Source organism: Phyllobates terribilis, unplaced genomic scaffold, assembly GCF_046119375.1.
Source record: "Phyllobates terribilis strain yellow unplaced genomic scaffold, ASM4611937v1 Scaffold_69__1_contigs__length_7402412, whole genome shotgun sequence".
NCBI lineage: Eukaryota > Metazoa > Chordata > Amphibia > Anura > Dendrobatidae > Phyllobates > Phyllobates terribilis.
Genome location: NW_027362829.1, coordinates 4,427,216 through 4,454,878, shown reverse-complemented (window position 1 = coordinate 4,454,878; position 27,663 = coordinate 4,427,216). Strand labels below are relative to the sequence as shown.

The window sequence follows — 27,663 nt, the reverse complement described above, 5'->3', positions numbered from 1 at the left end:
GACCCCTGACTCCTCCCCTCCTGTGACCTCATCACAGCTCCTGTGCGCACAGAGCAGCCATATATGTGGTGGCGGCTCTGCAGGTGGAGGTATGTGGAGACCCCCATTACTGGGCGCAGGGGGCATTAATCCCTTCAGCACCGAGACTCTTTTGGGGTCTTGTGTTTCCTGTAATAGATACATACGACCCAACTGTGGAGACAGGAAGGGAGGAAACATATTGTTCTCATAGTACAGGACCCCTTTACTGGCCCCACAGTGTAATGCCCCCATTATGCAGTATGTATGATGCCCCCCACACAGTGTAATGTCCCCATTATGCTCCTTATGTAGTATGTATGATGCCCCCCACACACTGTAATGCCCCCATTATGCCCCTTATGCAGAATGTATGATGCCCCCACACAGTGTAATGCCCCCATTATGCCCCTTATGCAGGATGTATGATGCCCCCACACAGTGTAATGCCTCCATTATGCCCCTTATGCAGGATGTATGATGCCCCCACACAGTGTAATGCCCCCATTATGCCCCTTATGCAGTATGTATGATGCCCCCACACAGTGTAATGCCCCCCATTATGCCCCTTATGCAGGATGTATGATGCCCCCCACACAGTGTAATGCCCCCATTATGCCCCTTATGCAGTATGTATGATGCCCCCACGCAGTGTAATGCCCCCCATTATGCCCCTTATGCAGGATGTATGATGCCCCCCACACAGTGTAATGCCCCTTATGCAGTATGTATGATGCCCACACACAGTGTAATGCCCCCATTATGCCCCTTATGCAGTATGTATGATGTCCCCACACAGTGTAATGCCCCCCATTATGCCCCTTATGCAGGATGTATGATGCCACCCACACAGTGTAATGCCCCCATTATGCCCCTTATGCTGGATTTATGATCCCCCCCACAGTGTAATGCCCCCATTATGCCCCTTATGCAGTATGTATGATGCCCCCACACAGTGTAATGCCCCCCATTATGCCCCTTATGCAGGATGTATGATGCCCCCCACACAGTGTAATGCCCCCATTATGCCCCTTATGCAGTATGTATGATGCCCCCACGCAGTGTAATGCCCCCCATTATGCCCCTTATGCAGGATGTATGATGCCCCCCACACAGTGTAATGCCCCCATTATGCCCCTTATGCAGGATGTATGATGCCCCCCACACAGTGTAATGCCCCCATTATGCCCCTTATGCAGTATGTATGATGTCCCCACACAGTGTAATGCCCCCCATTATGCCCCTTATGCAGGATGTATGATGCCACCCACACAGTGTAATGCCCCCATTATGCCGGATTTATGATCCCCCCCACAGTGTAATGCCCCCATTATGCCCCTTATGCAGTATGTATGATGCCCCCACACAGTGTAATGCCCCCATTATGTCCCTTATGCAGTATGTATGATGCCCTCATTATGCCCTTATGTGGGATGTATGATGCCCCACACACTGTAATGCCCCCATTATGCCCCTTATGCAGGATGTATGACTCCCCACACACTGTAATGCCCCCTTTATGCCCCTTATGCAGGATGTATGATGCCCCCACACAGTGTAATGCCCCCATTATGCCCCTTATGCAGGATGTATGATGCCCCCACACAGTGTAATGCCCCCATTATGCCCCTTATGCAGGATGTATGATGCCCCCCACACAGTGTAATGCCCCCATTATGCCCCTTATGCAGGATGTATGATGCCCCCCACACAGTGTAATGCCCCCATTATGCCCCTTAAGCAGTATGTATGATGCCCCCACACAGTGTAATGCCCCCATTATGCCCCTTATGCAGGAAGTATGATGCCCCCACACAGTGTAATGCCTCAATTATGCCTCATATGCTGGATGTATGATGCCCCCACACACTGTAATGCCCCCATTATGCCCCATATGCAGTATGTATGATGCCCCCACACAGTGTAATGCCCCATTATGCCCCTTATGCAGGATGTATGATGCCCCCACACAGTGTAATGCCCCTTATGCAGTATGTATGATGCCCCCACACAGTGTAATGCCCCCATTATGCAGTATGTATGATGCCCCCACACAGTGTAATGCCCCCATTATGCTCCTTATGCAGGATGTATGATGCCCCCACACAGTGTAATGCCCCCATTATGCCCCTTATGCAGTGTGTATGATGCCCCCTCCCCCCACAGTATAATGTTCCCCCAGTACCACCTGAGGTTTTACAGTTGGAATAATCCCTCTGGGATTGGTTTTCCCTCTGCCTGCTCCCCTACATATAGACCCTCGATCATATGTACATTCATGTAGGGGAGCAGGCATTACTAGATATCGAGGCTTTGTACAGTAATATACCGCATGAGGATGGTATCAGAGGAGTAAGATGTTTATAGAAATCGAGATCAGTAGAGTGTAGCAGACATAATGACTTCATGGAGGATCTTCTAAAATTCACTCTTACTCATAACTTCTTTCTTTTTGACAGGAAGTACTTACCCGAGCTCAGGGGTACTGCGATGGGGAGCCCCTGTGCCCCCTTATATGCTAACCTATCCCTGGACTGGTGGGAGGAATCCACAATATTCAGGGATGATCATAAGTGATGGCATCCATATATTGGGTTATGGTACAAATATATTGACTACATTTTTATTACCTGGACAGAGACGAGTGAACAATCTTTTTAATTTGTTGGGGAACTGAACATCAATAGAGTGGGCCTGAGATTTACATCTGAATTTAATTCTAATAATAATTTTTATTTTTATAGCGCCAACATATTCCACAGCACTTTACAATTTTAGGGGGGACTTATACAGACAATACAGACTTTCCAGAATAAGCATAACTCAGATATTAAAAGGAGTGAGGGCCCTGCTCACAAGCTTACAGTCTATAAGGAAATAGGGGAGACACAAAAGGTAAAATGTACATATATTGTATAATACAGCCTTAATATACTAAATAGGGTAAGTACATAACACTACATGAACTGGTCGCCAGCCAGTATGTGTACAGTAAAGACAGAGGCTAATCAGTGCATGGATGGTATGAGCAGGATTTTGAAGAAAATTTTAATATGGGCCAAACTGGGACAGTTAGATAAGTGTGTTGAGGTGATAGCCAGTCTAAAGAAATGGGTTTTTAGGGCATGCTTAAAACTGTGGGTATTGGGAAGTAATCAAATTGTCCTGGGTAGTGCATTCCAAAGAATTGGTGCAGCATGTGAGAGACGGGAGGGAGAGGTTCGGATTATGGAGGATTTTAGTTTTAAGTCATTAGCAGAACGGAGGGCACGGGTAGGGTGGTAGACTGAGATGAGGGAGGAGTTGTAGAGTGGTGCTGAATCGTGGAGAGCTTTGTGGGTAAGAGCAATAAGTTTATATTGAACTCTGTATTGGATGGGCAATCAGTGCAATGACTGGCACAGGGAAGAGGCATCGTTGTGTTGGTTGGTGAGGAATATGACCCTGACTGCTGCGTTCAGGATGGTTTGGAGAGGGGAAAGTGTAGAAAGAGGGAGACCGATAAGTAAAGAGTTGCAATACTCCAGACTAGAATGAATAAAAGCTACAGTAAGAGTTTTTACCGAGTCAAAGGTAAGAAAATTTCTGATTCTAGAGATGTTTTTGAGGTGTAGATGACACGAGCGAGCGAGTGATTTGATGTGAGGAGTGAAGGAAAGATCTGAATTGAGTATGACCCCAAGACAGTGGGCTTGTTGCTGGGGAGTAATGGTGGAGCCACAAACGGAGATGGCAATATCGGGCACAGGTAGGTTAATGGAGGGAGGAAATACGAGTAGTTCAGTTTTTGACAGATTCAATTTTAGATAGAGGGAGGACATAGTGTTAGAGACAGCGGAAAGACAATCACTGGTATTTTGTAATAATGCAGGAGTGATGTCCAGAGAAGAGGTGTATAATTGGGTGTCATCAGCATAGAGATGGTACTAAAAACCGAATCTGCTGATTGTTTGTCCAATAGGAGTGGTATATAAGGAGAAAAGAAGGGCGTCTAGGACTGATCCTTGAGGAACCCCGACAATAAGGGGAAGGGGAGAAGAAGGGGAGCCAGCAAAAGACACAGTGAAGGAGCGGTCAGAGAGGTTGATCCACAGTGTCGAATGCTGCAGAGAGATCCAGGAGAATCAGCAGGGAGTAGTGACCATTAGATTAGGCTGTTAGTAGATCATTAGAGACTTTAGTGAGTGCAGTTTCAGTAGAATGTAAAGAGCGGAAACCGGATTGTAAAGGGTCAAGAAGGGAGTTATCTGAGAGATGGCATTTTAGACAGGAGTGGACCAGTCCTTCCAGGAGTTTAGAGATAAAGGGAAGATTGGAAACAGGTCTGTAGTTAGTGGCACAGTTCTGGTCGAGGGATGGTTTTTTACGTAATGGATGTATGCTTGCGTGTTTAAAAAAGAAGAGAAAAATACAAGATGAGAGGTAGAACTTGAATATTTTAGTTAGTTGAGTGGTGACAGCTGGAGAAAGGGACTTAAGGAGATGTGAGGTAATAGGGTCACTGGTGCAGGTGGTAGGGCGAGAGGAAGGTAGGAGCCTTGTCACTTCTTCCGTGACTGGCTTGAAGTCAGAAAATGAGCAAGATGCAGTGTGGGAGGGAGGAGCATGCATAACATTTGGGGATAGAGAGAAAATTTCCTGTCGGATATGGTCAATTTTTTCTTTGAAATAATTGGCCAGATCGTCAGTGCTGAGGTCGGTGGTTGGGGCCTGTGCTGTTTGATTAAGAAGAGAGTGAAAAGTGTCAAACAGGTGTTTAGGATTATTGGAACATGAGATGATGAGGTTGTTAAAGTAGGTTTGTTTGGAGAAGTGAAGAGCAGAGTTATAGGTTTTAAGCGTAAATTAATAATGGAGGAAATCTTCGGCCAGATTAGATTTTGTCCACAGCCGTTCGGCCCACCTGGAGCACCGCTGGATAAAACGTGTTTGCAGCGTGTTCCAGGGTTGTCGCCATCTATGCCGAGTTGTTCTCTGTGTAGAAGGTGCGCCTTCATCCAGGGCGCATTGCAATGTTTCGTTATAATGCTTCAGTGCAGAGTCAGGGCATAAGAAGGAGGAGATTGAGGCCAAAGATGATTGCAACATTTTCATAAATTTCTGGGTGTTAATGGCATGTATATTTCTATAAGTGTGGAAAGTGGGGGTGTCTTTAGCAGGGTGACAGTTCTTGACAGAGAATGAAAGAGGGTTGTGATCAGAGAGGGGAAGAGGAGAGTTAGTAATGTTATGTATTGAACAGAGCCAGGTGAAGATCAGGTCAAAGAGTATTTCCATCTTCATGTGCAGGAGAATTAGTAAGCTGTGAAAGGCCGAAGGAGGAAGTTAGCGATAAAAGATGAGCGGCTGATGGGGAGAGGGAATCGCCAATTGGGATGTTAAAGTCTCCCATGATGAGGATGGGGATGTCATAGGATAGAAAGTTTGGAAGCCAAGTGTCAAAGTGATCTACAAACTGACGGGAGGGGCCCGGAGGGCGATACACAACCGCCACTCCCTAGGAGAAGGGCCAGTAGAGTCTGACTGTGTGGGCCTCAAAAGAAGGGAAGATAAGTGAGGGTACTGAGGATATAACCTGAAAAGTACATTTTATTTAAAGGAGCAGACCAGCACCAATTATTACCACTTGCATTTCCTGTATGTACTGATCAAGAAAGATTGTAATGGGACCCTAGGGACACTCATCTACCATAAACCTTCAAGCACTAATAAACTATTGAAGTGGGATAACCACCACCCCCATCCCCATAAAAAGAGGAAAACCCAAAGGCCAATTTTTACGGTTGAGAAGGTACTGCTCAAATGTCACAGATTTTAATATACAGGCAATAGACCTGAACACCAGATTAAGGGATGAAGGGTACTCGTGGTACATTTTGGATTCCGCATCATCGTTTGCAGAAAAATGGGAGAGAGAGAGACACTCCTCCATACCAATCCAAGAGACCAAGAAGAAGATAAGACAACACGAATAAGAAAAACTTACGACAATCAGAGTGACTATCTTTCATATCCTCAGAAAACACTAGGATATACTTGTGGTCGACTCGGACTTGAGGGGTGCTGTGGGTTCTACTCCCACAATAACTTTCAGAAAGGGTCGGTCAATTGGGGACCATTTAGTGCATAGTTTCTACTGCACCTGCAACCAAGAGGACTTGGCTAGATAGAAGAATCTGTGGTTTCTTTAGATCTGGAGAATGTTGTACATGTAATTGGATGAGACCATGTAAATCTTCCTCAAGTAGCTCCATGGTTAAAAAATGTTTCCAGTGGGATTATTCCAACTGTAAAACCTCAGGACTAGTGTATATATGGCCACATGCACCCGCCCCCTAGAATATGTAGACAAGATCAAGAGGGAGTCTAGGAGGAGAGTAGGGGAACATTTGGGCGATATACGCCATGGTCGGTAGATCCCATTAGTGAGATACAAGAACAGTGTATATTGTGGTGAAACCTGAGACATCTCCTTTTGTATCATTGAGATGGTTAAACCCAATGTGAGAGGAGGTGATCACAATAGATGTATCCTCAAAAAGGAAAGTAAGTGGATTTTAAGGCTGGATTCACAAGCCCCTAAGGGACTCAATGAGCAAATTTCCTATACCTGTTTAGTGTGAATACAGTCCCATTCTGGATTATATTTTTAGATTGTATACTATACCCATTGCTACTCAGTTCCCTGTGAATGGGGTTTACATATTCTGTCTGAGCTTCTATATCAGATTTATTACTTATCAATTATATTCCACTTATACTATTTCATAATTAACAAGTGTGGTGATCCTTGTGTATCTCTAATTGTGCAATAGAGGTCAAATATGACCATTTAGGAGTATACTGTGGGCCATCATCCCATATTTTTTGTAGTGATAAAGTAGATCTACATGCCTATTGCATGATGGGAGGATGTGCAATACTTGTTTTTAGTCTCCCATGATGATCATCTCAGAGATAGGATAGGATTTTTCCATGTTTGTGATATGCCATCGAAAACCATTATGCGCTCCGGCGTGGAATGCATGCTTCCGGACATGCGCATTCGCATATAGGAGACCGTGATGCACTCCGGCATGGAACGCACATGTCCGGGCACGTTTGATCTTTCTGCCCGTCCGTTGTTTTGTGCTGGATTGTGGGGAGTACTTGAGAATTTATTTTTGTTCCATCTGTCTTTAGTTGATCCCACTGATGCATCAGATAAGTCCTCAGAGAATTATAATTAGAGGAACCCATGGACACATTAGGATTTGTGAAGCTGACCTCCGCTCTCCTCTATTTCCTTTGAATTTATTGTGTGATCTGTATTTCAAAACAGCTCTTGGTCTGTTTCATTTCCATGTGTAAATTGAATTTGACTCATAGTCTTTGATATCTATTTCAAACTTAGTTTTTTTGATGTCTGAGATAGCATCCTCCAGACTTTGTAAATTCTTTTGCATATTTTGTTTGAGTTTAGTATCCCAAAAGTCTTCTACACTTGGCGGAAAACTTTCACCGAGTTTTTTTTCAAGAAACAAATATCAAACGCAATGTGACTTGTTTATCCTATAAGGCTGTGTGCCCACTATGCGTTTTTTAAGCAATTCCGCTGCAGAATCGCTTAAAAAACGCTTGGTAGAAGATCTGCCATGTTCCCCAAAGATAATCCGCATGTGCTGTGCATTGGACCGCATGACATCCGCATCACTGCATCTGCAGATGCGGATACCATGCGGTTCAATGTGCGGATGGTACCCGGGTTTGGAGAAGAGGAGACTCTCCTCCGGACACGACTACCATAGTACCTGTAAAAAAAAGAATAAATAAAAAATATACATTATACTTAACTTCTGATGGCCCCCGGTCTCCATAGCAATCCGACCTGGCTTGCCGGCAGCTCGCGATGGTCTAAAAAGGACCTGCCATGACGTCATTTAGTCATGTGACGGGTCACGCGACCGCTGACGTCGGCGGCCGCGTGACCCATCACATGACTAAATGACGTTATGGCAGGTCCTTTTAGTCCACCGCGAGCTGCCGGCAAGCCAAGACGGATTGAATAAGGACACCGGGGGCCATCAGAAGGTAAGTATAATATTTATTTTTTACCATTCTTTTACGGTCACACTATATCAAACCATGCCGGTTGCATGGATTTATATAGTGTGACCAAGTTGTCAAGCACTTTCCAAAGTGCTTGTCAACGCGCATGCGGAAATGCATGTTTAGACCGCTTCACATCCGCTTGTCCCTGGCAGGAAAAACGCATGTACAATCCGCATGCGTTTTTTCTGCCAGGGAGATGCAGAAACGCTCCGGAAAAATCCGGAACATTTCTGCATCGTGGGCACATAGCCAAAGGGTATGTGCCCATGATGCAGAAATGAAGCAGAAAATTTCTGCAGCTTTTCTGCATGGTCTTGGCAGTCAAAAACGCTTGCGGATTTTACACACGTTTTTGCAGCATTTTTACATGCAGATTTGACTTGCGTTTTTCAAGTGCATTGGGACCTCAAATCCGCAAGCAGAAACGCACAAATAATGGACATGCTGCGGATTTTTCCTCAAGGATTTTCCTCAAAATTCCGCAGCATGGGAACAGAACATGCAGATTTTCAGTGGGGATCATGGGGCACGGATTACCAAGAGTTTTGCAAGCGTTTACGCTGCGGAAAATCCTCATCAAAAACGCTTGAAAAACGCATAGTGGGCACACAGCCTAAGGTTTTTTTTAAATGTGGACATACACCCTGTAAAGCATGCAACTATGTTAATAAAACCGGCACATTTGAACAAAAAACTAACGGGACAACAATTTGCAATACACAATTTCATCATTTGTAACACTATAGGGGTCATCTATTTAATAGAATGTATAGAGAGTTAACTACAATATGTGGGATGGACGTCAGATCCGCTATAAACATGTATTAGAAGACATTTATCTGACGCAATCAATCCCACAGCATTAAACCTGTCTGTGGTTTCAAGATGCTTTTCACAAAAACATAAAGGGGACATCATATTCCTTAGGTTTTAGGAATAGAAAAGTCTTATAAACCATTAAGAGGTGGAGATATGAAAAGAAAAATCTTAAATAGAAAGTCATATTGGATATTTAAATTACACACTAGAGCCCCACAGGGAATGAACATCAGACAGGATTAATATTACAGTGCAATTAATTGTATTTGTCTTTGATTTCCAGTGATTTTATTGAATGTCTCATGCATGAGTTGTATTTGTGTATTGTAGAGACCTGAGGTTGTGGGTTGTAAGTAATCACCTAGGCAGGTTAACGATGCAACAATATTTTATTAATCACAGCCATGGTAATGCAGCTATTCCAGGTAAATGGCCCAAAATACAGTTCTCTCAGTCCTTAAGTTCTCAACCTGGGATCAGTAGTTCCCCTGGCTTTGTATCAGGTGATGCCCACTTTCTCCCAACTTTTGGTTGGCCCACAGATTTCGTATCTCCAGCCAGTATAGTCTGTAGCCACAGTCCATGATCCTCCAGACAACAGATGAAAGCACAGATATCCAGTAGCAGCAGTCCTTCAATAGAGGTTAAATCCAAATGACATATCCACAACTGAAGCACGTTTATCCACTTTAGTTGATAACAGATCTTCAACACTCCGTAAGCCATCCATCCATCAGCTCCAGGTCCACAGCCACAAATCCTAACCCTCTGACATCCTTCCACCAACTCCCAAAACTAAAACATGTCTCTCCTCCTTCTCTGGGGTCAGCCCCCTCCCAGCTCAGAAATGATGACCCCCTTTCCTTAAGCATTTACTGTTTGCTAAAGCAATGAAGAATATTCTAGAAGCCTTCATCTGAGACTACTTGTAAGACCCCCTGTGGTGACGGCTCCACTGTGTCTACAATCTACACTCACCCAGGTGTTCCAAATGGAAGGATATAAAAGCAGGGTCGGACTGGGGTGTCTGGGGCCCACAGGGAGAACTGACCACCTACAGCCATATGCAAATATCTGTTATCCGCTATCCCTGTAATAGTGGAGCATTGACTGGCGGCTCCTGCACATCTACTGTGCGACACTAACTGGGATGTATAATTACGGTAGTTTGCATTAAAGGGGTTCTTTGGTTAAAACAAGTTATCACTGATCCATGGGATCCACAGGATCGGTGATCACTTATTGATCGTTTGGGTCCAAACATTGGAAAACGCACCTATCGGAAGAATGGGGAAGCTTTATCCCTGACAGGACACTTATCCCCATTTTAAAATGCTGCGGCAGGTGGGACGTCTGACCGCAGCTCCATTCATTCTCTTTGGGGCTTCCAAAAAAAGAGCAGCACTCACAGTCACTGAGGGAATGAATGGATCAGTGGTCGCATCTCACATGCCGCTCCAGTCTAATGGGGAGAAAAGCTTCACATTCTGCCGATTGTGTGCCAGCAGTCAGACCCCCACCAATCAATATCATCACTGATCCTGTGGAGAGGTGATTACTTGTTTTCACCAGAGAACCCCTGTAAGTGCATATCTGCTGCTCTGGTCCAAGTATTTAATCTCTAAGGTCACGGCCCCACTATCAGTATTTGGTCAGTATTCGGTCAGTATTTTTTCTCAGGAATGGGAGCCAAAACCAGGTGAGGAACAATCAGAGAAAAGGTAGAATAGAAACAAGTCACCAATTCTGCATTTATCACCCACTCCTGGTTTTGGCAGCGACTCCTGAGAAAAAATACTAACCAAATACTAATGGTGGGGCTGTGGCCTAATGGAAAAAAATCTTTTCCTAGTTAATATCAGCAAGAACAAAATGACCGCCATACACAACACAGTCCACTATATCAACACCAATAATACCACATACAAAAGGGACAAATATCGCCACACCATGACTAGATCACATATTACCACCACATAGTGACCGAATAATACCACATGCAAGGAACAAATACGGCCACACCATGACCAGACCACATATTACCACCCCAAAGTGACCAAATACTACAATACTGATCATGAATGCAAACCACAATACTAACAACACTGTTATTACCACCAGCGACATTATACACAGGAGCTCTGTATATAGTGTACAGGTAATACAGTGATCACCAGTGACATTATACACTGGAGCTCAGTATATAGTGTCAGTGTACAGGTAATACAGGGTTCACCAGTGACATTATACACAGGAGCTCTGTATATAGTGTCAGTGTACAGGTAATACAGTGATCACCAGTGACATTATACACTGGAGCTCTGTGTATAGTGTACAGGTATCACAGTGGTCACCAGTGACATTATACACAGGAGCTTTGTACATAGTGTATAGTGTACAGGTAATACAGTGATCACCAGTGACATTATACATAGGAGCTCTGTATATAGTGTACAGGTAATACAGTGGTCACCAGTGACATTATACACAGGAGCTCTGTATATAGTGTACAGGTAATACAGTGGTCACCAGTGACATTATACACAGGAGCTCTGTACATAGTGTATAGTGTACAGGTAATACAGTGATCACCAGTGACATTATACACAGGAGCTCTGTATATAGTGCACAGGTAATACAGTGGTCACCAGTGACATTATACACAGGAGCTCTGTATATGGTGTACAGGTAATACAGTGGTCACCAGTGATGTTATACACAGGAGCTCTGTATATAGTGTATAGTGTACAGGTAATACAGTGATCACCAGTGACATTATACACTGGAGCTCTATATATAGTGTACAGGTAATACAGTGGTCACCAGTGACATTATACACAGAAGCTCTGTATATAGTGTTTACGTAATACAGTGATCACCAGTGACATACACAGGAGTTCTGTATATACTATATACACACGTGGTCAGAATTGTTGGTACCCCTCGTTTAATGAAAGAAAAACCCACAATGGTCACAGAAATAACTTGAATCTGACAAAAGTAATAATAAATTAAAAATCTATGAAAATGAACAAATGAAAGTCAGACATTGCTTTTCTGCTTCCACTGAATTTAAAAAAAAAATTAATCTCATGAAATAGGCCTGGACAGAAATGATGGTACCCTTGAAAATAATGTAACAAAAGGGACCTGTTAAATCAAGTTGTGTCCACTAATTAGCATCACATGTGTCTACAATCTTGTAATCAGTCAGTGGGCCTGTATATAGGGCTACAGATACTCACTGTGTTGTTTGGTGACATGGTGTGTACCACGCTCAACATGGACCAGAGGAAGCAAAGGAAAGAGTTGTTTCAGGAGATTAGAAAGAAAATTATAGAAAAGCATGTTAAAAGGTAAAGGTTATAAGACCATCTCCAAGCAGCTTGATGTTCCTGTGACTACAGGTGCACATATTATTCAGAAATTTAAGATCCACGGGACTGTAGCCAACCTCCCTGGACGTGGAAGCAGGAGGAAAATTGATGACAAATCAAAGAGACGGATAATATGAATGGTAACAAAAGAGTCCAGGAAAACTTCTAAAGAGATTAAAGGTGAACTTCAAGCTCAAGGAACATCAGTGTCAGATCGTACTATCCACCGTTGTTTGATCCAAAGTGAACTTCATGGAAGACTACCAAGGAGAACTCCATTGTTGAAAAAAAAAATAATAAAAAAGCCAGACTGGAATTTGCCAAACTACATGTTGACAAGCCACAAAGCTTCTGGGAGAATGTACTATGGACAGATGAGACAAAAATGGAAGTTTTTGGCAAGGCACATCAGCTCTATGTTCACAGACGGAAAAATGAAGCATATCAAGAAAAGAACACTGTCCCTACTGTGAAACATGGGGGAGGCTGTTATGTTCTGGGGCTGCTTTGCTGCATCTGTACAGGGTGTCTTGAATCTGCAGGGTACAATGAAATCTCAAGACTTTTAAGGGATTCTAGAGAGAAATGTGCTGCCCAGTGTCAGAAAGCTTGGTCTCAGTCGCAGGTCATGGGTCTTGCAACAGGATAATGACCCAAAACACACAGCTAAAAACACCCAAGAATGGCTAAGAGGAAAACATTAGACTATTCTGAAGTGGCTTCTATGAGCCCTGACCTAAATCCTATTGAGCATCTTTGGAAAGAGCTGAAACATGCCGTCTGGAGAAGGCAACCTTCACACACAAGACAACTGGAGCAGTTTGCTCATGAGGAGTGGGCCAAAATAGCTGTCGAGAGGTGTAGAATTCTCATTGACAGTTACAGGAATGGTTTGATTGCAGTGATTGCCTCAAAAGGTTGTTCAACAAAATATTAAGTTAAGAAGAACCATCATTTCTGTCCAGGCCGATTTCATGAGTTTAATTTTTTTTTAATTTCTGTGGAAGCAGAAAAGCAATGTCTGACTTTCATTTGTTCATTTTCAAAAAATTGTAATTTATCAGATTCAAGTTATTTCTGTGACCATTGTGGGTTTTTCTTTCATTAAACGAGGGGTACCAACAATTTTGACCACGTGTGCAGTGTAAGTGTACATGCAATACACTGACTCACCAGTGATGTCTCTAGGTGAAGTCCTTCATCTTCGCTTTTCTTCTTCATCTGGCACAGACAGCCATCACTTCTTCCAGCCAGGAATCGTCTCTGCAGAAAATAACACACAGTTATCAATAACTGATCTCTTCTAGAGAATATTCCCACTCCCCCCCCCCCCCCCCGACTTCTACACTACACCAGTTGAAGAAAAAAAGCAACATAGTGCCGTCCTGCACAGTAACAGGACCCCTCTTTTGTCCCATCCCATGGAAAACCATTTCCTAAAAAGTAAATTATATTACAGAAGTAATAATGTAATAATAATAATTGGAATCTAAAGTAATAATGTTCCCCACTGGTCACCATAAACTAATAAAGTATGTTCCTCAATCTGGCCCCCAAACAGTAATTAAGTCCCTTGTCTAGCCAGGCACCCCCATATGTCCCTTCTGGCCCCCATTTGTTTAGTGTGACCCCTCCATATATTTATCCTAGCACACGTGTATCGAGCCTGCCCCCTCCCATATACCCATCCTAGCCCCCCCATGTGGCCAGTCTGCCCCCCCCACATATCCATCCTTGCCTCCATGTTTCCAGCCTGCGCCCCCATATATCCCCCCCCATATATCCTCCATGTGTTCAGCCTGCCCTCTACATATCCATCCTGGCCTCCATGTGTCCAGCCTCCCCCCTCATATATCCATACTGCCCTTACCCCCTGCATATATCCATCCTGACACCCCCTATATATCCAGCGTGCCCCTCCATATATTTATGCTAGCCCATGTGTATCGAGCCCGCCCCCCCACATATCCATCCTAGCGCCCCATGTGTCCAGCCTGTCCCCCCCCCATATATCCATCCTGGCCTCCATGTGTTCAGCCTGCCCCCCATATATCCATCCTGGCCTCCATGAGTCCATCCTTCCTTTCCCCCCCCATATATCCATCCTGGCCTCCATGAGTCCAGCCTGCCCCCCCATATATCCATCCTGGCCTCCAAATGTCCAGCCTACCCCCCCCATATATCCATCCTGCCCCCCATATATCCATCCTGCCCCCCATATATCCATCCTGGCCTCCATGTGTCCAGCCTGCCCCCCCATATACCCATCCTGCCTACCCCCCTTTGCCTGGGTCCAGCCAGGGTTCCCCCTTGTGTATCCAGCCAGGGCCCCCCCTTGTGTGTCCATCCAGGGCTCCCCCTTGTGTGGTGTGTCCAGCCTGCCCCCCCATATACCCATCCTGCCTACCCCCCTTTGCCTGGGTCCAGCCAGGGTTCCCCCTTGTGTATCCAGCCAGGGTTCCCCCTTGTGTATCCAGCCAGGGCCCCCCCCTTGTGTGTCCATCCAGGGCTCCCCCTTGTGTGGTGTGTCCAGCCAGGGCTCTCCCTCCTTGTGTGTCCAGCCAGGGCTCCCCCCCCTTGTGTGTCCAGCCAGGGCCCCCCCCTTTGTGTGTCCAACCGGCCCCCCTTGCGTGTCCATCTAGGGACCCCCTTGCGTATCCAGCCAGGGCTCCCCCCTTGTGTGTCCAGCTTGCCCCCCCTTGTGTGTCCAGCCAGGGCCCCCCCTTGTGTGTCCAGCCAGGGCCCCCCCTTGTGTGTCCAGCCAGGGTTCCCCCCTTGTGTGTCCAGCCAGGGTTCCCCCCTTGTGTGTCCAGCCAGGGTTCCCCCCTTGTGTGTCCAGCCAGGGTTCCCCCCTTGTGTGTCCAGTCGGCTACCCCCTTGTGTGTCCAGCCAGGCTACCCCCTTGTGTGTCTGTCCAGCTGGGCCCCCTCTTGTGTGTCCAGCTGGGCCCTCCCTTGTGTGTCCAGCTGGGTCCCCCCTTGTGTGTCCAGCTAGGCCCCCCTTGTGTGTCCAGCCAGGGTTCCCCCTTGTGTGTACAGCCAGGGCCCCCCCTTGTGTGTCCAGTCGGCTCCCCCCTTGTGTGTCCAGTCGGCTCCCCCCTTGTGTGTCCAGCTGGGCCCCCCCTTGTGTGTCCAGCCAGGGTTCCCCCCTAGTGTGTCCATCCAGGACCCCCCCTTTTGTGTCCAGTCGGCTCCCCCCTTGTGTGTCCAGCCAGCCTACCCCCTTGTGTGTCCAGCCAGGGTTGCCCCTTGTGTGTCCAGCCAGGATCCCCCTTTTGTGTCCAGCCAGGCTACCCCCTTGTGTGTCTGTCCAGCTGGGCCCCCCCTTGTGTGTCCACCTGGCCCCCGCCTTGTGTGTCCACCTGGCCCCCGCCTTGTGTGTCCACCTGGCCCCCGCCTTGTGTGCCCAGCTGGCCCCCGCCTTGTGTGCCCAGCTGGCCCCCGCCTTGTGTGTCCAGCTGGCCCCCGCCTTGTGTGTCCAGCCGGCCCCCGCCTTGTGTGTCCAGCCAGTGGGTCCAGACCATTACACACACACACCTCTTACCTTCCTGCGCTCCCGTGCGGTGTCCTCCTTCTCCTGAGTTGCGCGGCTCCTTCACAGCAGGCGCATGACGATGACGTCATACGCTGGCCAGCGAAGGGAGACACGCAGCTTCAGCTGCTTCACTGGGACGTGCTCCGCGGTGGTTCGGGTAATGAACGCTGCGTGCGCGCGTCCCTGCATACACTGTGCCTGCGCTTTTAAAGGGCCCGTGCCCCTTAAAACCGCAGGATTTTTTTTTTGTTCTCTTCTCCCCCTCTCCTCTGCAGCTGGGGGCTTGGCCCACCGGGAAAATTCCCGGTATCCCGCCAGCCCAGACCGACCCTGTATAAAAGTATCACAGAGACTCACATGTTGCAAATCATGAATAAGCATTGGTTGGGTATGTGGGCACTTGGTGGTATGCCATCACAACAGTTTTTATGAATTTACAATAAATGTGAGGTTTTAACAATATAGAAAATGCTGGAGAATCCATCTCTCCTCCTTTCTATACTTGAAATTTCCCTGTGACGATACAGAGTAAAATCTTAATAAGCCAGATGATTAGATTTTTTAAGTCAAGAGAAATACACTATTGTGTTGTGTTGACTTACAAATGTATTTGTATTTCTCTTGCTGATCAAAAAGGTCATAGTATTTGTATAACCCTGAATGCTGAATTCTATTCGTTTGGAAACAATTATGTTTACTATGCTAATGACAAATTGTACTAAGTCAGCTGAAAGTTTAGTTACAACAGCCCCTGTGATACCAACTATGTAAATAGATTAGGTCAAACAATGATAGGTGATCCCTGCACCTGTACCTCTTTTACCTGGGCCCGATGACCTCACACAGATGTTAATATAAACAAAGATGTCTGTAGTGCTGTAGACAGAATGAGACTTGGGACAGAGAATCAAGGAACATCAGAAGGACTTTGGAAGGAGAATGGGAGACATCCATCAGGAAAGTAGATGGATTGCATGGCATCTAAAGAGACACAGATTTGTATTCTACATGATTCTAGTCTAAGGGTATTGGCCCTGACTGGAAAGATTCAGATCTGCTCCTTTAACCATCAGAGAGACCATGGATACTTTTGGGGAGTCCAGGAGAGGATGAAAAAGTCACTTGGCCTCATGGATATGTTGTTTTGGGGTTGCTAGGAGGGACCCACCGGTCGCCTGGCCCCATGAAAACTCTCGGAGAGGCCAGGATGGGGACCATCGGGTCTCCTGGTCTTGTACCTCAATGGACTGTTGGCTTCCTAAGCTTGCCGCTACCTTCTCTCTGTGGGGGCCCGCCAGAAGTGGGGGGCCACTGGTGGAGGTAGTCGGCCCTGGAAGTCTCCAAAGTCGCAGCTTTTCTGTCCCAGGTGGGTGGAGAATGAAGGGTGAGACTGTGTTGTACCATCTTGGGTATTTGCTGGGACTATTCTGTGTCTTTATTGTCCACTTTGTGGTTCAATAAAGTATTGCCATGCTGTTTTACCCTCACCCTGTGTTGTTTGAGTAACGTTACACCCACGGAAGACCCCGGGTCTTCACAATCCCTGACCAGGTCGGCTCCATGCGGTGATCTTCAGACAAGGTGCATTGAATAAACAGTGAGCTGACCTCCCTCTCCATTTTACCATTATATGCATGTTTTCCCTATAGTGACAAATATTTATTTTTGCTAAAACTGTGATATTTTCACTTTAAAGATTTTTTTTAAACCTTTTTTGTAAACAGAAGCCTCTGATTGCTCAGGTGATGCACTGTACTACTGTAGTGCCGTCTATTATCACTGCCTGTCAGTGTAATACTAATGGCCCCATACACATGAGATAAGTGTTGGCTGAACTGTCATTTGGCAGACGGCTATCTCTCCAGACTCCCCCATACATAAATATTCCAGCTTTCCTGTGATTTGTTTGACTGACTGCATCTGTAGGGAGGCCCCCAAATACATTATATAGTCGACCAAAATCAGTGCTTCCATGCAACTTTAGTCTAATATTTATGGAGGAGTTAAAAGGTAACGTTTGGAACGCTGCCTCTGGCCCGGCCTAATAGACTTTTGTACATTGCATGTCCAGCCACCATTATTAGGCATTTAATTATTGTAGGAACAAGTCAGCCCCATACTATCGAGTACTTGGGGGGAGAAGGGGCATTGAGCTGAACTCTGTCACACCTTCTTAGATGCCAAGTTTGCTTTTTGCACGAGCAAGTGGTTAAACTGCCAGGGATTTTATTGCAGCCGCACCTGTGCCATCCCTGCGGTGTACATCTATGTTCTGGTGCCCAAAAGAGTTCATATAGAAAAAATAACAAATGTTTAACTTGTTAAAAAATGACAAAATGTGTCTTGTGCTTTTTGCATGTTTTTTCTTTTTACAAGAATTGTTGCTGACAATTTTCTTTTGAAACATTTTAATATCAGCTCTTTTTCTGGGGGTTTTCTTGTAATATAGGAAAGCCTAAGGCCAGAAATAAACCCCATAATACACTATACATGTAGACTTTAGTATCAAATCATTTCTGTCTGCGGTGTTTGTGCAAACAAAACAGCTTTTATAAAATCCTCAAACTTCTGTGTGTGAATCAGACATGAGCTGTAACTTGATAGAAGATTACAGTTCGGGGAAGACGGGAAACATTCATATAGACGGCCGGTGGAGATGTAGTCAGTGACGGACTGTGGCCAAATATGGTTTTAGAGCCGTAGTAGAAGATGTTGCCTCATCATGAAGTAGTTATTTCTCATGTCACGTGTAATGAATATCTCCTGCAGTATTACTAATGCCGATTCCAGTGTCGGAAAATGAGACGAGAATTAGCATTATGAAAGATGAGTCTATGAGAAACGTGTTCAGCTGCAGACTCCGAGGAAGAAACTGCTTGTTGTCTGTGGCCTAAAATATATAGGTTTTATTACTAGATGTAAAGAAAAAACTAAATACTGGAAAATAATAAATCTCCTCATATGTTTCCCCTTATTATCTCCAGTAATTGTATTATTACATAGGATTTTTATGATGTTCCATCAGCTTATCTTTTTCTTATTCAGATCTCTAAAATACCGGATCCTCTCAGTGAAGATCGTGATTTATCCAGGAAAATGATGGACAAGATGGCGGAGAGGATATTACACCTCGCCCTAGAGATCCTCTTCCGGCTTACTGGAGAGGTGAGAGATTCTGATGACATCACATTACATCATTCTTATCTATGGGAATAACAGATGGACAGAACTTGAGAGGTGAGGACTCTGGAAATGTCTCTAGTGAGATTTATTAATGTGTCTCTCCATAACCAGAGATTAATCACGAGGCCTCCACCTCACCCCCTGATATATGAGGACATCAATGACCAGAAGATCCTAGAACTCACCTACAAGATGATTGAGCTGCTGACTGGAGAGGTGATATTGCTGGGAATTCTGGGACATTATACAGTAACGCTATGAAGGGATCGGGGAGATGACGGTATCATTGTATGTGTCAGGTTCCTATAAGGTGTCAGGATGTCGCCATCTATTTCTCCATGAAGGAGTGGGAGTATTTAGAAGGACGCAAAGATCTGTACAGGGACATCATGATGGAGGTTCACCAGCCCCTCACATCACCAGGTAATAGACAGGACTAAATACACACGACCTATAATTATCTGTATGTAAAGAATGAATTCAGTCCCTGTATGTGTTTCCTCCAGATCTCTCCAGTAAGAGGACAACACCAGAGAGATGTCCCCGTCCTCTTCTTCCACAGAACTGTAAACAAGAAGATCCCAATGTTCCTCAGGATCATCAGGTAGATGGAGAGAAGGTGTCATGAGATCTCCCCTATGATGTGTAGACGGCTGTAAAGGTCTTGTGCTCAGTCTTGTTTTATCCACCATTATTATGTTTTATACTTGTGTAATGAGAGCGGTGGAGATGGCAGGATTAGAGCTGATCATAGATGTGACTTCTCCATCTGTCTTTGACTTTTATCATATTTGTTTTAGGGTGAAGATCTGACCCATATTAATACTATAGAGGCATATGTGAGGGGTGATGAGCGGTGTAAAGAGGAGATTCCTACATATGACTACGCAGGTGAGTAGTGACCTCTAAATGCAGAGAAGTCACAGATTCTTCTCAGTCACCGTCTGTGGCTGCTTTATCGGTGGTGTAGTCCGGCCATATCACAATCGTGTGATCACCATTTTGCCGCTAGACCACAACATTCTCCTCCATGCGAAAATGTTCAAATTACTTTGTGTAATTGTGAAAGACCTTTTCTATAGAATTTACAACCTGGAGGATCCACCTCCCCCCTGGGATTAGGAGGCGCTGACCATTACTTGCCCAGATCTGTAAACTACAAAGCCAAATGACAGTGTAGAAGTACCCCGGCTGGTGGCCTCGCTCCCCGGTCCTCCCTTCACACTTACCGTCGGTAGATCAGCGGCCCTAGCCGCTGATCTCCCGACGGTAGCCGCATAGAGGTCAGCAGCGATGAAGCCGGGAGATGACCAGCGCTAGCCGGTCATCTGGCTGCTCGCAGCGGAAGTACCCGCACAGCCAGCGCTGCTCGCCAGCCCTCACTAACATGGTTCGCTGATTGTTCGCAGCCGCGACCCATCAGCGATATTGGTGCCAAATTTCAACACCGCTCTGCTGATTGGCCGCCGCGACCAATCAGTGATATTGGCGCGAAATTTAAAACCCCACTTCTGTGATTGGTCGCGGCCCTAGCCGCTGATCTCCCGACGGTAGCTGCTTGGAGGTCAGCGGCGATGCAGCCGGGAGATGACCGGCTTGCAGTGGAAGTACCTGCACAGGCAGCGCCGCTCCCCGGTCCTCACTAACACGGATCGCTGATTGGTCGTGGTCGCCGGCTGCGACCAATCAGCAATATTGGCGCAAAATTTAAACACGGCTCTGCTGATTAGTCGCGTCCTTGACAAATCAGCTATATTGGCGCAAAATTTAAGCAACGCTCTGCTGATTGGTGCCGCCGCAACCAATCAGGGATTTTGGCGGCAAATTTAAACACGCTCTCCGGCCAATTGGCTCCGGATTTAAAATAAGTACGCCACCGTCAGGCATACCAGGATATGGAAATTTATCAGTAGCTGCTGCATTTCCCACCCTAGGCTTATACTCAAGTCAATACATTTTCCCAGTTTTTTGTTGTAAAATTCGGGGTCTCGGCTTATACTCGGGTCACCGCGCACAGGCTGCATGTGACCCCCGGCTGCAGCTGGCTCTTGCTTCCGCTTATGTCAAGACTATTTGCGGCTGCAGCCAAGGGGTCTCCTGTTTCGCGTTCCACGGTGAGTGATGGGCTGTGGGCGGGGTTATCCCCCATCCCATCACACCCGGCATTCACCGCACACGCATTCATTGACAAAGCGCGCGGTGAATGCTGGGTGTGACACGATGGGGGATAACCCCGCCCACAGCCCGTCATTCACTGTGGTACACGGAACAGGAGACCCCTGGCTGCAGCCGCAAATAGTCGTGATGTAAGCGGAAGCAAGAGCCGGCTGCAGCCGGAGGAATTACGTCCTGGCTGTGCGTGGTCAGCGATGTTGTCACAAGCAGTATTGACAACATGACGTAATTACAAAATTCATTAGGGGCCCCGGGGGATACATTGTGAGGTTAATTTAAAGTAGTGCACAACCCATTTAAATACTGCTTCGCTGATTAGTCGCGCCCGGTCAGCCGCATACATATTCTAGAATACCTGATGCATTAGAATCGGGCCACCATCTAGTGTTTATATATTCTTTCATTTTTTTTACAAGTTCATTCTGTATGATAGTGTGATTGTGGTGGGATCGGCCTGCCTCACTTATGTGACTCTGTAACTCCCTGGTAGTCTTTCAAAAAGGTCTCCATTGCCTCTTCCAAATGTCCGAGATCTAAATTTAAGACGCCTCATCTCTGCACTATTATAAAAGAGTTCACTTTAAATGTCTAATATTTCTTCTTGAAACTCATCTGACAGAAAATATTGTCCCTTACGATAGTTTAGATTGCCAAGAGCCACCGAGCCCCATATTCTAATTACCCCAGAGAGGTTTCACCACTAGTTACCCATTTTTCTCTGATGAAGACTGTTGAGTTTGATCATTTCAGTCGATGTTTTATTGTCTATAGTCACAGTTTTTGACTTCAGTAATCCTCTGATTTAACCCCTTCCTGCAGCCAGTATTATGTTTCTAATCAGGCCTCATTTTTTAAATCTGACGTGTGTCACTTTATGTGGTGATAACTTTGGAATTCTTCACAAATGATAATAGGAAACAAATGGACCTTACAAATTATTTTCCAACTTCTCTTGAATCTGACAATCCCCTATATACGGTTGTACCCTACTGTCTGGGCACATGGCAGGCTAAGAAGGGAAGGAGCGACATTTAGCTATTAGGAATGCAGATTTTACTGGAATAGTTTGCAGACACAATGTATTGGGGGAGCTGGTCTTGGTTATCTGGAAGCTTAAAAGATGGCTACTACGAACAGGCTTGTCACTATCTACCCTGTTTATAGATTTCACAAATTACTTTGCTCATCACCCTTTAACCCTCTACATAGATCTGAACCTACATAGAGACCCCTAGGCTTTGGCCACGGTGTTACCTGCTATTCGGTGGAGTGACATGGGAAGAAGAATAGTCAGGTAGCCGAGTCAGAACCAGGAGGGCAGAGTAAACGGGTCGAGGTCACAACAGGAAACAAATACACAAGCCGGGAGCTGAGCACAGAGGACTGAACCAGAGGAGAACAAGGCTGGATCTGGCCGCTTCCGGCAATATGCTTCCAGCTTTAGTAGGGTGCGGTGCTCTCCAAATTGCTGAAGCAGGGAGCAGATTACTCCAGCTGGACAGCAGACACACCCATACTGCCAGACTGGATGGTACTACAGGTCCCAGGCACCCTAATCTTAGTGGTTTGACAGAGCCTGCTCCTTTTACTCCATATTTGGGAGGCAGAATGAATAAACAGTTGAACACCACGCTCCACTGGTTCATGCAATGAGGTTTTCTATTAGTCATTGTCCTGGTGAATAAGTGAATTTTTTTTATATAACTTGCCTTTTTTACAGACAGTTTAAGTAGAAATGTTCAAAAATGTAAAATTCAAGGATTTTTTATTAAAAAATAATAATTGATTTTATTCTTGGCAGATGTCTGTACCAGGAGATCAGAGGGACAGCTGACATCTTCAATTTTCAAATCAGATAATTTTCAGATCCCACAGGATATAATTGAAGTGAATGCCATTACTCCAGATATACCATCATCCCTTCACAGCAAAGATCTGTCATCTGATCCTTTGAAACAGGTCCTGTCTTCTGATTCATTACCGACTACTAAGGAAAATCAAAGTCACAAAATAAGCATTAAAAAACAAACTGCTTCTAATGCAAAGAAGCCATTTTCACGTTCAGAATATAGAAATAGTTTTCCTCTCAAAAAGTCTTTTCTTAAACATCAAAAAATTCACACAGTGAAGAATAGATTTTCCTGCTCCAAGTGTGGGAGATGTTTTAATCAGAAATCAAGTCTTGTTAGGCACCAGAGAACTCACACAGGGGAGAAGCCATTTTCCTGTTCAGAATGTAGGAAATGTTTTTCAGAGAAATCAACTCTTATCAAACATCAGAGAACTCACACAGGGGAGAAGCCTTATTCATGTTCAGAATGTGGGAAATGTTTTAACAATAAATCATATTTTGATAGGCACCAGAGAACTCAAACAGGTGAGAAGCCTTATTCATGTTCAGAATGTGGGAAGTGTTTTAACCAGAGAGGGCATCTTGATAGCCACTGGAGAACCCACACAGGCGAGAAGCCTTTTTCCTGTTCAGATTGTGGGAAATGTTTTAACTACAAATCACGTCTTGTTGCGCACCAGCGAACTCACACAATGGAGAAGCCTTTTTCATGTTCAGATTGTGGGAAATGTTTTAACCACAAATCAAATCTTTTCAAACATCAGAGAACCCATACAGGGGACAAGCCTTTTCCATGTACAGAATGTGGAAAATGTTTTACAGAGAAATCAACTCTTATCAACCATCAGAGAACTCACACAGGAGAGAAGCCATTTTCATGTTCAGAATGTGGGAAATGTTTTGCAAAGAAATCAAATCTTTTCCAACATCAGAGAACTCATACAGGAGACAAGCCTTTTCCATGTTCAGAATGTGGAAAATGTTTTACAGAGAAATCAACTCTTATCAACCATCAGAGAACTCACACAGGAGAGAAGCCATTTTCATGTTCAGAATGTGGTAAATATTTTACAGTGAAATCAAATCTTATCAAACATCAGAGAACTCACACAGGGGGCAAGCCTTTTCCATGTTCAGAATGTGGGAAATGTTTTACAGAGAAATCTACTCTTATCAAACATCAGACAACTCACACAGGGGACAAGCCTTTTCCATGTTCAGAATGTGGAAAATGTTTTACAGAGAAATCAACTCTTATCAACCATCAGAGAACTCACACAGGAGAGAAGCCATTTTCATGTTCAGAATGTGGGAAATGTTTTGCAAAGAAATCAAATCTTTTCCAACATCAGAGAACTCACACAGGGGACAAGCCTTTTCCATGTTCAGAATGTGGGAAATGTTTTACAGAGAAATCTACTCTTATCAAACATCAGACAACTCACACAGGGGAAATGCCTTTTCCATGTTCAGAATGTGAAAAATGTTTTAACCAGAAATCTACTCTTATCAAACATCAGACAACTCACACAGTGGAGAAGCCTTTTCCATGTTCAGAATGTGGAAAATGTTTTGCAGTGAAATCAACTCTTATCAACCATCAGAGAACTCACACAGGAGAGAAGCCATTTTCATGTTCAGAATGTGGGAAATATTTTACAGCAAAATCAAATCTTATCAAACATCACAAAACTCACACATAGTTCAGAATGTGGGAAATGTTTTACAGACAAAATCAACTCTTATCAAACATCTGAGAACTCACACAGGAGAGAAGCCATTTTCATGTTCAGAATGTGGGAAATATTTTACAGCAAAATCAAATCTTATCAAACATCACAAAACTCACACATAGTTCAGAATGTGGGAAATGTTTTACAGACAAAATCAACTCTTATCAAACATCTGAGAACTCACACAGGAGAGAAGCCATTTTCATGTTCAGAATGTGGGAAATGTTTTACTGACAAAATCAACTCTTATCAAACATCTGAGAACTCACACAGGGGAGAAGAATTTTCCATGTTCAGAATATGGAAAATGTTTTAACCAGAAATCTGATATTGATAAGCACCAGAGAACCCAAACAGGGGCGAAGCCTTTTTCATGTTCAGATTGTGGGAATTGTTTTAACCAGAAAGCGCATTTTGATAACCATCGGAGAACCCACACAGGGGAAAATGCCGCAACTACGCCCAACTAGTCTCTGTACAGACAAGAAAGGCCCTAGCTGCACAACTAGAAACGCCACCACAGACCTAACTCCCTAATAAGTCGTTGAGGAGTTTCTCATACCTCCTGAGGAACCAGAGGGGAGGCCGCAACACACTATCAACAAGGGGAAAGGAAAGTATGAAGTAAAATACGAAAAACCTGAATGAGAAACAAAAACACATTCATATAGGGCAAAGAAGGCAAGCTAAGGAGAACCAAAAATAAAAGGAACAAGTATAATCTCCCAGAAACCTAACATTGTTAGAATGAAAAGGTACTGGGAGGGAAAGCAAACTGACCGGGAGGATAGTTTCACCTTTGTGGTGAAACTTACAAAATTCATCCTCACCAACTGTATATGTAAAACCCGTCCATTATAATGACCACGGACAAGATAAAGATTCCCAACTCACATCAGGACCACAAGATCCCAGGTACTTTCAGCTGCATCACATCTAATGTAGTGTACTTAATTATATCTACCAAATGTCCAACTGGGGGTCTGTATGTAGGGGAGATGGGGCAAAAACTTAAAACAAGGATGAATTCTCATCGCCACACAAAAAAAGATAAAAAGAATAGATCTACTTGTGTCCACACATTTACTGCCACAACTGCTTATCCCTTTCCGAAACTGATAGTTCTGCTTCACGTCACTTGTCTTATCTATTGCATTATTCCTGAGCCCTATTATGTATAAATATGTGACTGTTCAGATTTTGTGTTATACTATGTCTGATGATGAGACCTGAGTAGTCTCGAAAGCTTACTGACTAATGGCTAACTGAAAAGATGGTATCAACCACTGAAGACTCTGAAATTTTAATATTTTTCTCCATACAGCAATTTTAAGATATCTCCACAGGTGTTCAATGGGATTTAAATCCAGACTCATTGCTGGTCAGAACTCTCCAGCACTTTGTTTCCATCCATTTTCTGGGTGCTTCTTGAAGTATGGGGTCATTGTCCTGCTGGATGACCCATGACCTAGGACTCAACCCAGCTTTCTGACACTAGGCACTACATTGTGACCCAAAATCCTTTGCTAATCTTCAGATTTCATGATGCCTTGCACACAGTCAGAGGCAGCAAAACACCTTTGAACCTCCACCATATTTGACTGTATGGGTTGTAAATTTATTGATTATGCAGTTCTTTTCTCCTTTTTCTGTTTTCTCCATGCTTAGTGTGGCCCACATATGCACACAATGCAAAGATTTGAATCCATTTCTCCCATTTTTATCTGGTTTTAGTTGTGATTTTCATATTGCCCACACCTGTTACTTGCCTCAATTGCGTTTGAACAAGCTTCACATGCTTGAAACAAAGTTGTTTACCCACAATTTTGGCAAGGTGCCAACAATTTTGTCCGGCCTATTTTGTGTGAAATTATGTTCAATTTGCCTTTTTTCCTCTGTTTTCTTGTGTTGTTCCAATACATGCAAAGGAAATAAACGTGTATAACAAAACGTGTCATTTCAATAATTTTCTGGGAGAATTACTTCATTTTCTGGAACAATTTCAAGGGAGCCAGCACTTTTGACCATGACTTGTTTTTGTCGCCTTTTTAATTTGTTGCAGCATATCATCCTCTACGTGTTCAGCTATATTAGGAGGCTTGTAGCAAAGACCAATTAGCAGCTTTCCATTATTGCCATTTCCATGTACATTACCCATACTGATTTTACATCAGGGATGTAAAACTCAAAACATGCAGAGGGCCAAAATGAAAAACTCTGACAAAGTCGTGGGCCGACCAGTATACAGTATAATGAGCCCCACATAGTCCTCCATACAGAATAATGGCCCCACATAGTCCTCCATACAGAATAATGGCCCCACATAGTCCTCCATACAGTATAATGGGCCCCACATAGTCCTCCATACAGTATAATGGGCCCCACATAGTCCTCTATACAGTATAATGGGCCCCACATAGTCCTCCATACATAAGAAACGAGGAAAAAACTTCAAGTCAGAGTCCCATATAATACTGAAAAAAATTACAAAATTGTATTAATTATAATTTATACAGGAAAAAAATATGAATTGCAGAAACAGACAGTTAATAGTAAAACAATGGAGGAGCACTAATGAGGAGCATGAGACAAATTAACATGATTCTTTTCTGATGTAAGTACATAATTGGGCTGCCAAAAAAATAAGAATATATTGTTAAAATGCAGTGAAGCATTCAATAAAAGTGCAGGTGCTTATGAGGCAGGTTAGAAGTAGTTGCTATATAAGAGGTTAGTCATACCGCTGTCTATATATAGGTACTAATCTAGATAGCTCATACCGGGGGAAGCAGATCTTTACAAGTGGTATCATTGCCCTGACCCCTTAGGCTATGTAGCGTCGGCGTCCCTGCCTCCTGCTAGGCAGGGACGCCGTTCCCCT

General features: G+C 44.5%; 1 protein-coding gene across 1 annotated transcript; it reads left to right on the top strand.

The window, feature by feature from the left end:
* LOC141194363 (uncharacterized) lies at window positions 1-24,752 on the top strand. The gene is made up of 7 exons (XM_073662274.1): window positions 1-89; window positions 18,885-19,004; window positions 19,134-19,238; window positions 19,322-19,445; window positions 19,529-19,626; window positions 19,823-19,913; window positions 22,999-24,752. The coding sequence occupies exons 2-7, from the start codon at window positions 18,936-18,938 to the stop codon at window positions 24,750-24,752; spliced, it is 2,241 nt and encodes a 746-aa protein (XP_073518375.1). The 5' UTR covers window positions 1-89; window positions 18,885-18,935.
* Window positions 24,753-27,663: the final 2,911 nt, after the last annotated feature.

What these genes read in the sequence shown, in the direction of transcription:
- LOC141194363 (XM_073662274.1), top strand. Translation starts at nt 18,936, where the DNA reads ATGATGGACAAGATGGCGGAGAGGATATTACACCTCGCCCTAGAGATC. An exon ending in TCTTCCGGCTTACTGGAGAG is followed by an intron (nt 19,005 to 19,133) that starts GTGAGAGATTCT and finishes CTCCATAACCAG; the next exon opens with AGATTAATCACGAGGCCTCC. An exon ending in TCCTACATATGACTACGCAG is followed by an intron (nt 19,914 to 22,998) that starts GTGAGTAGTGAC and finishes TATTCTTGGCAG; the next exon opens with ATGTCTGTACCAGGAGATCA.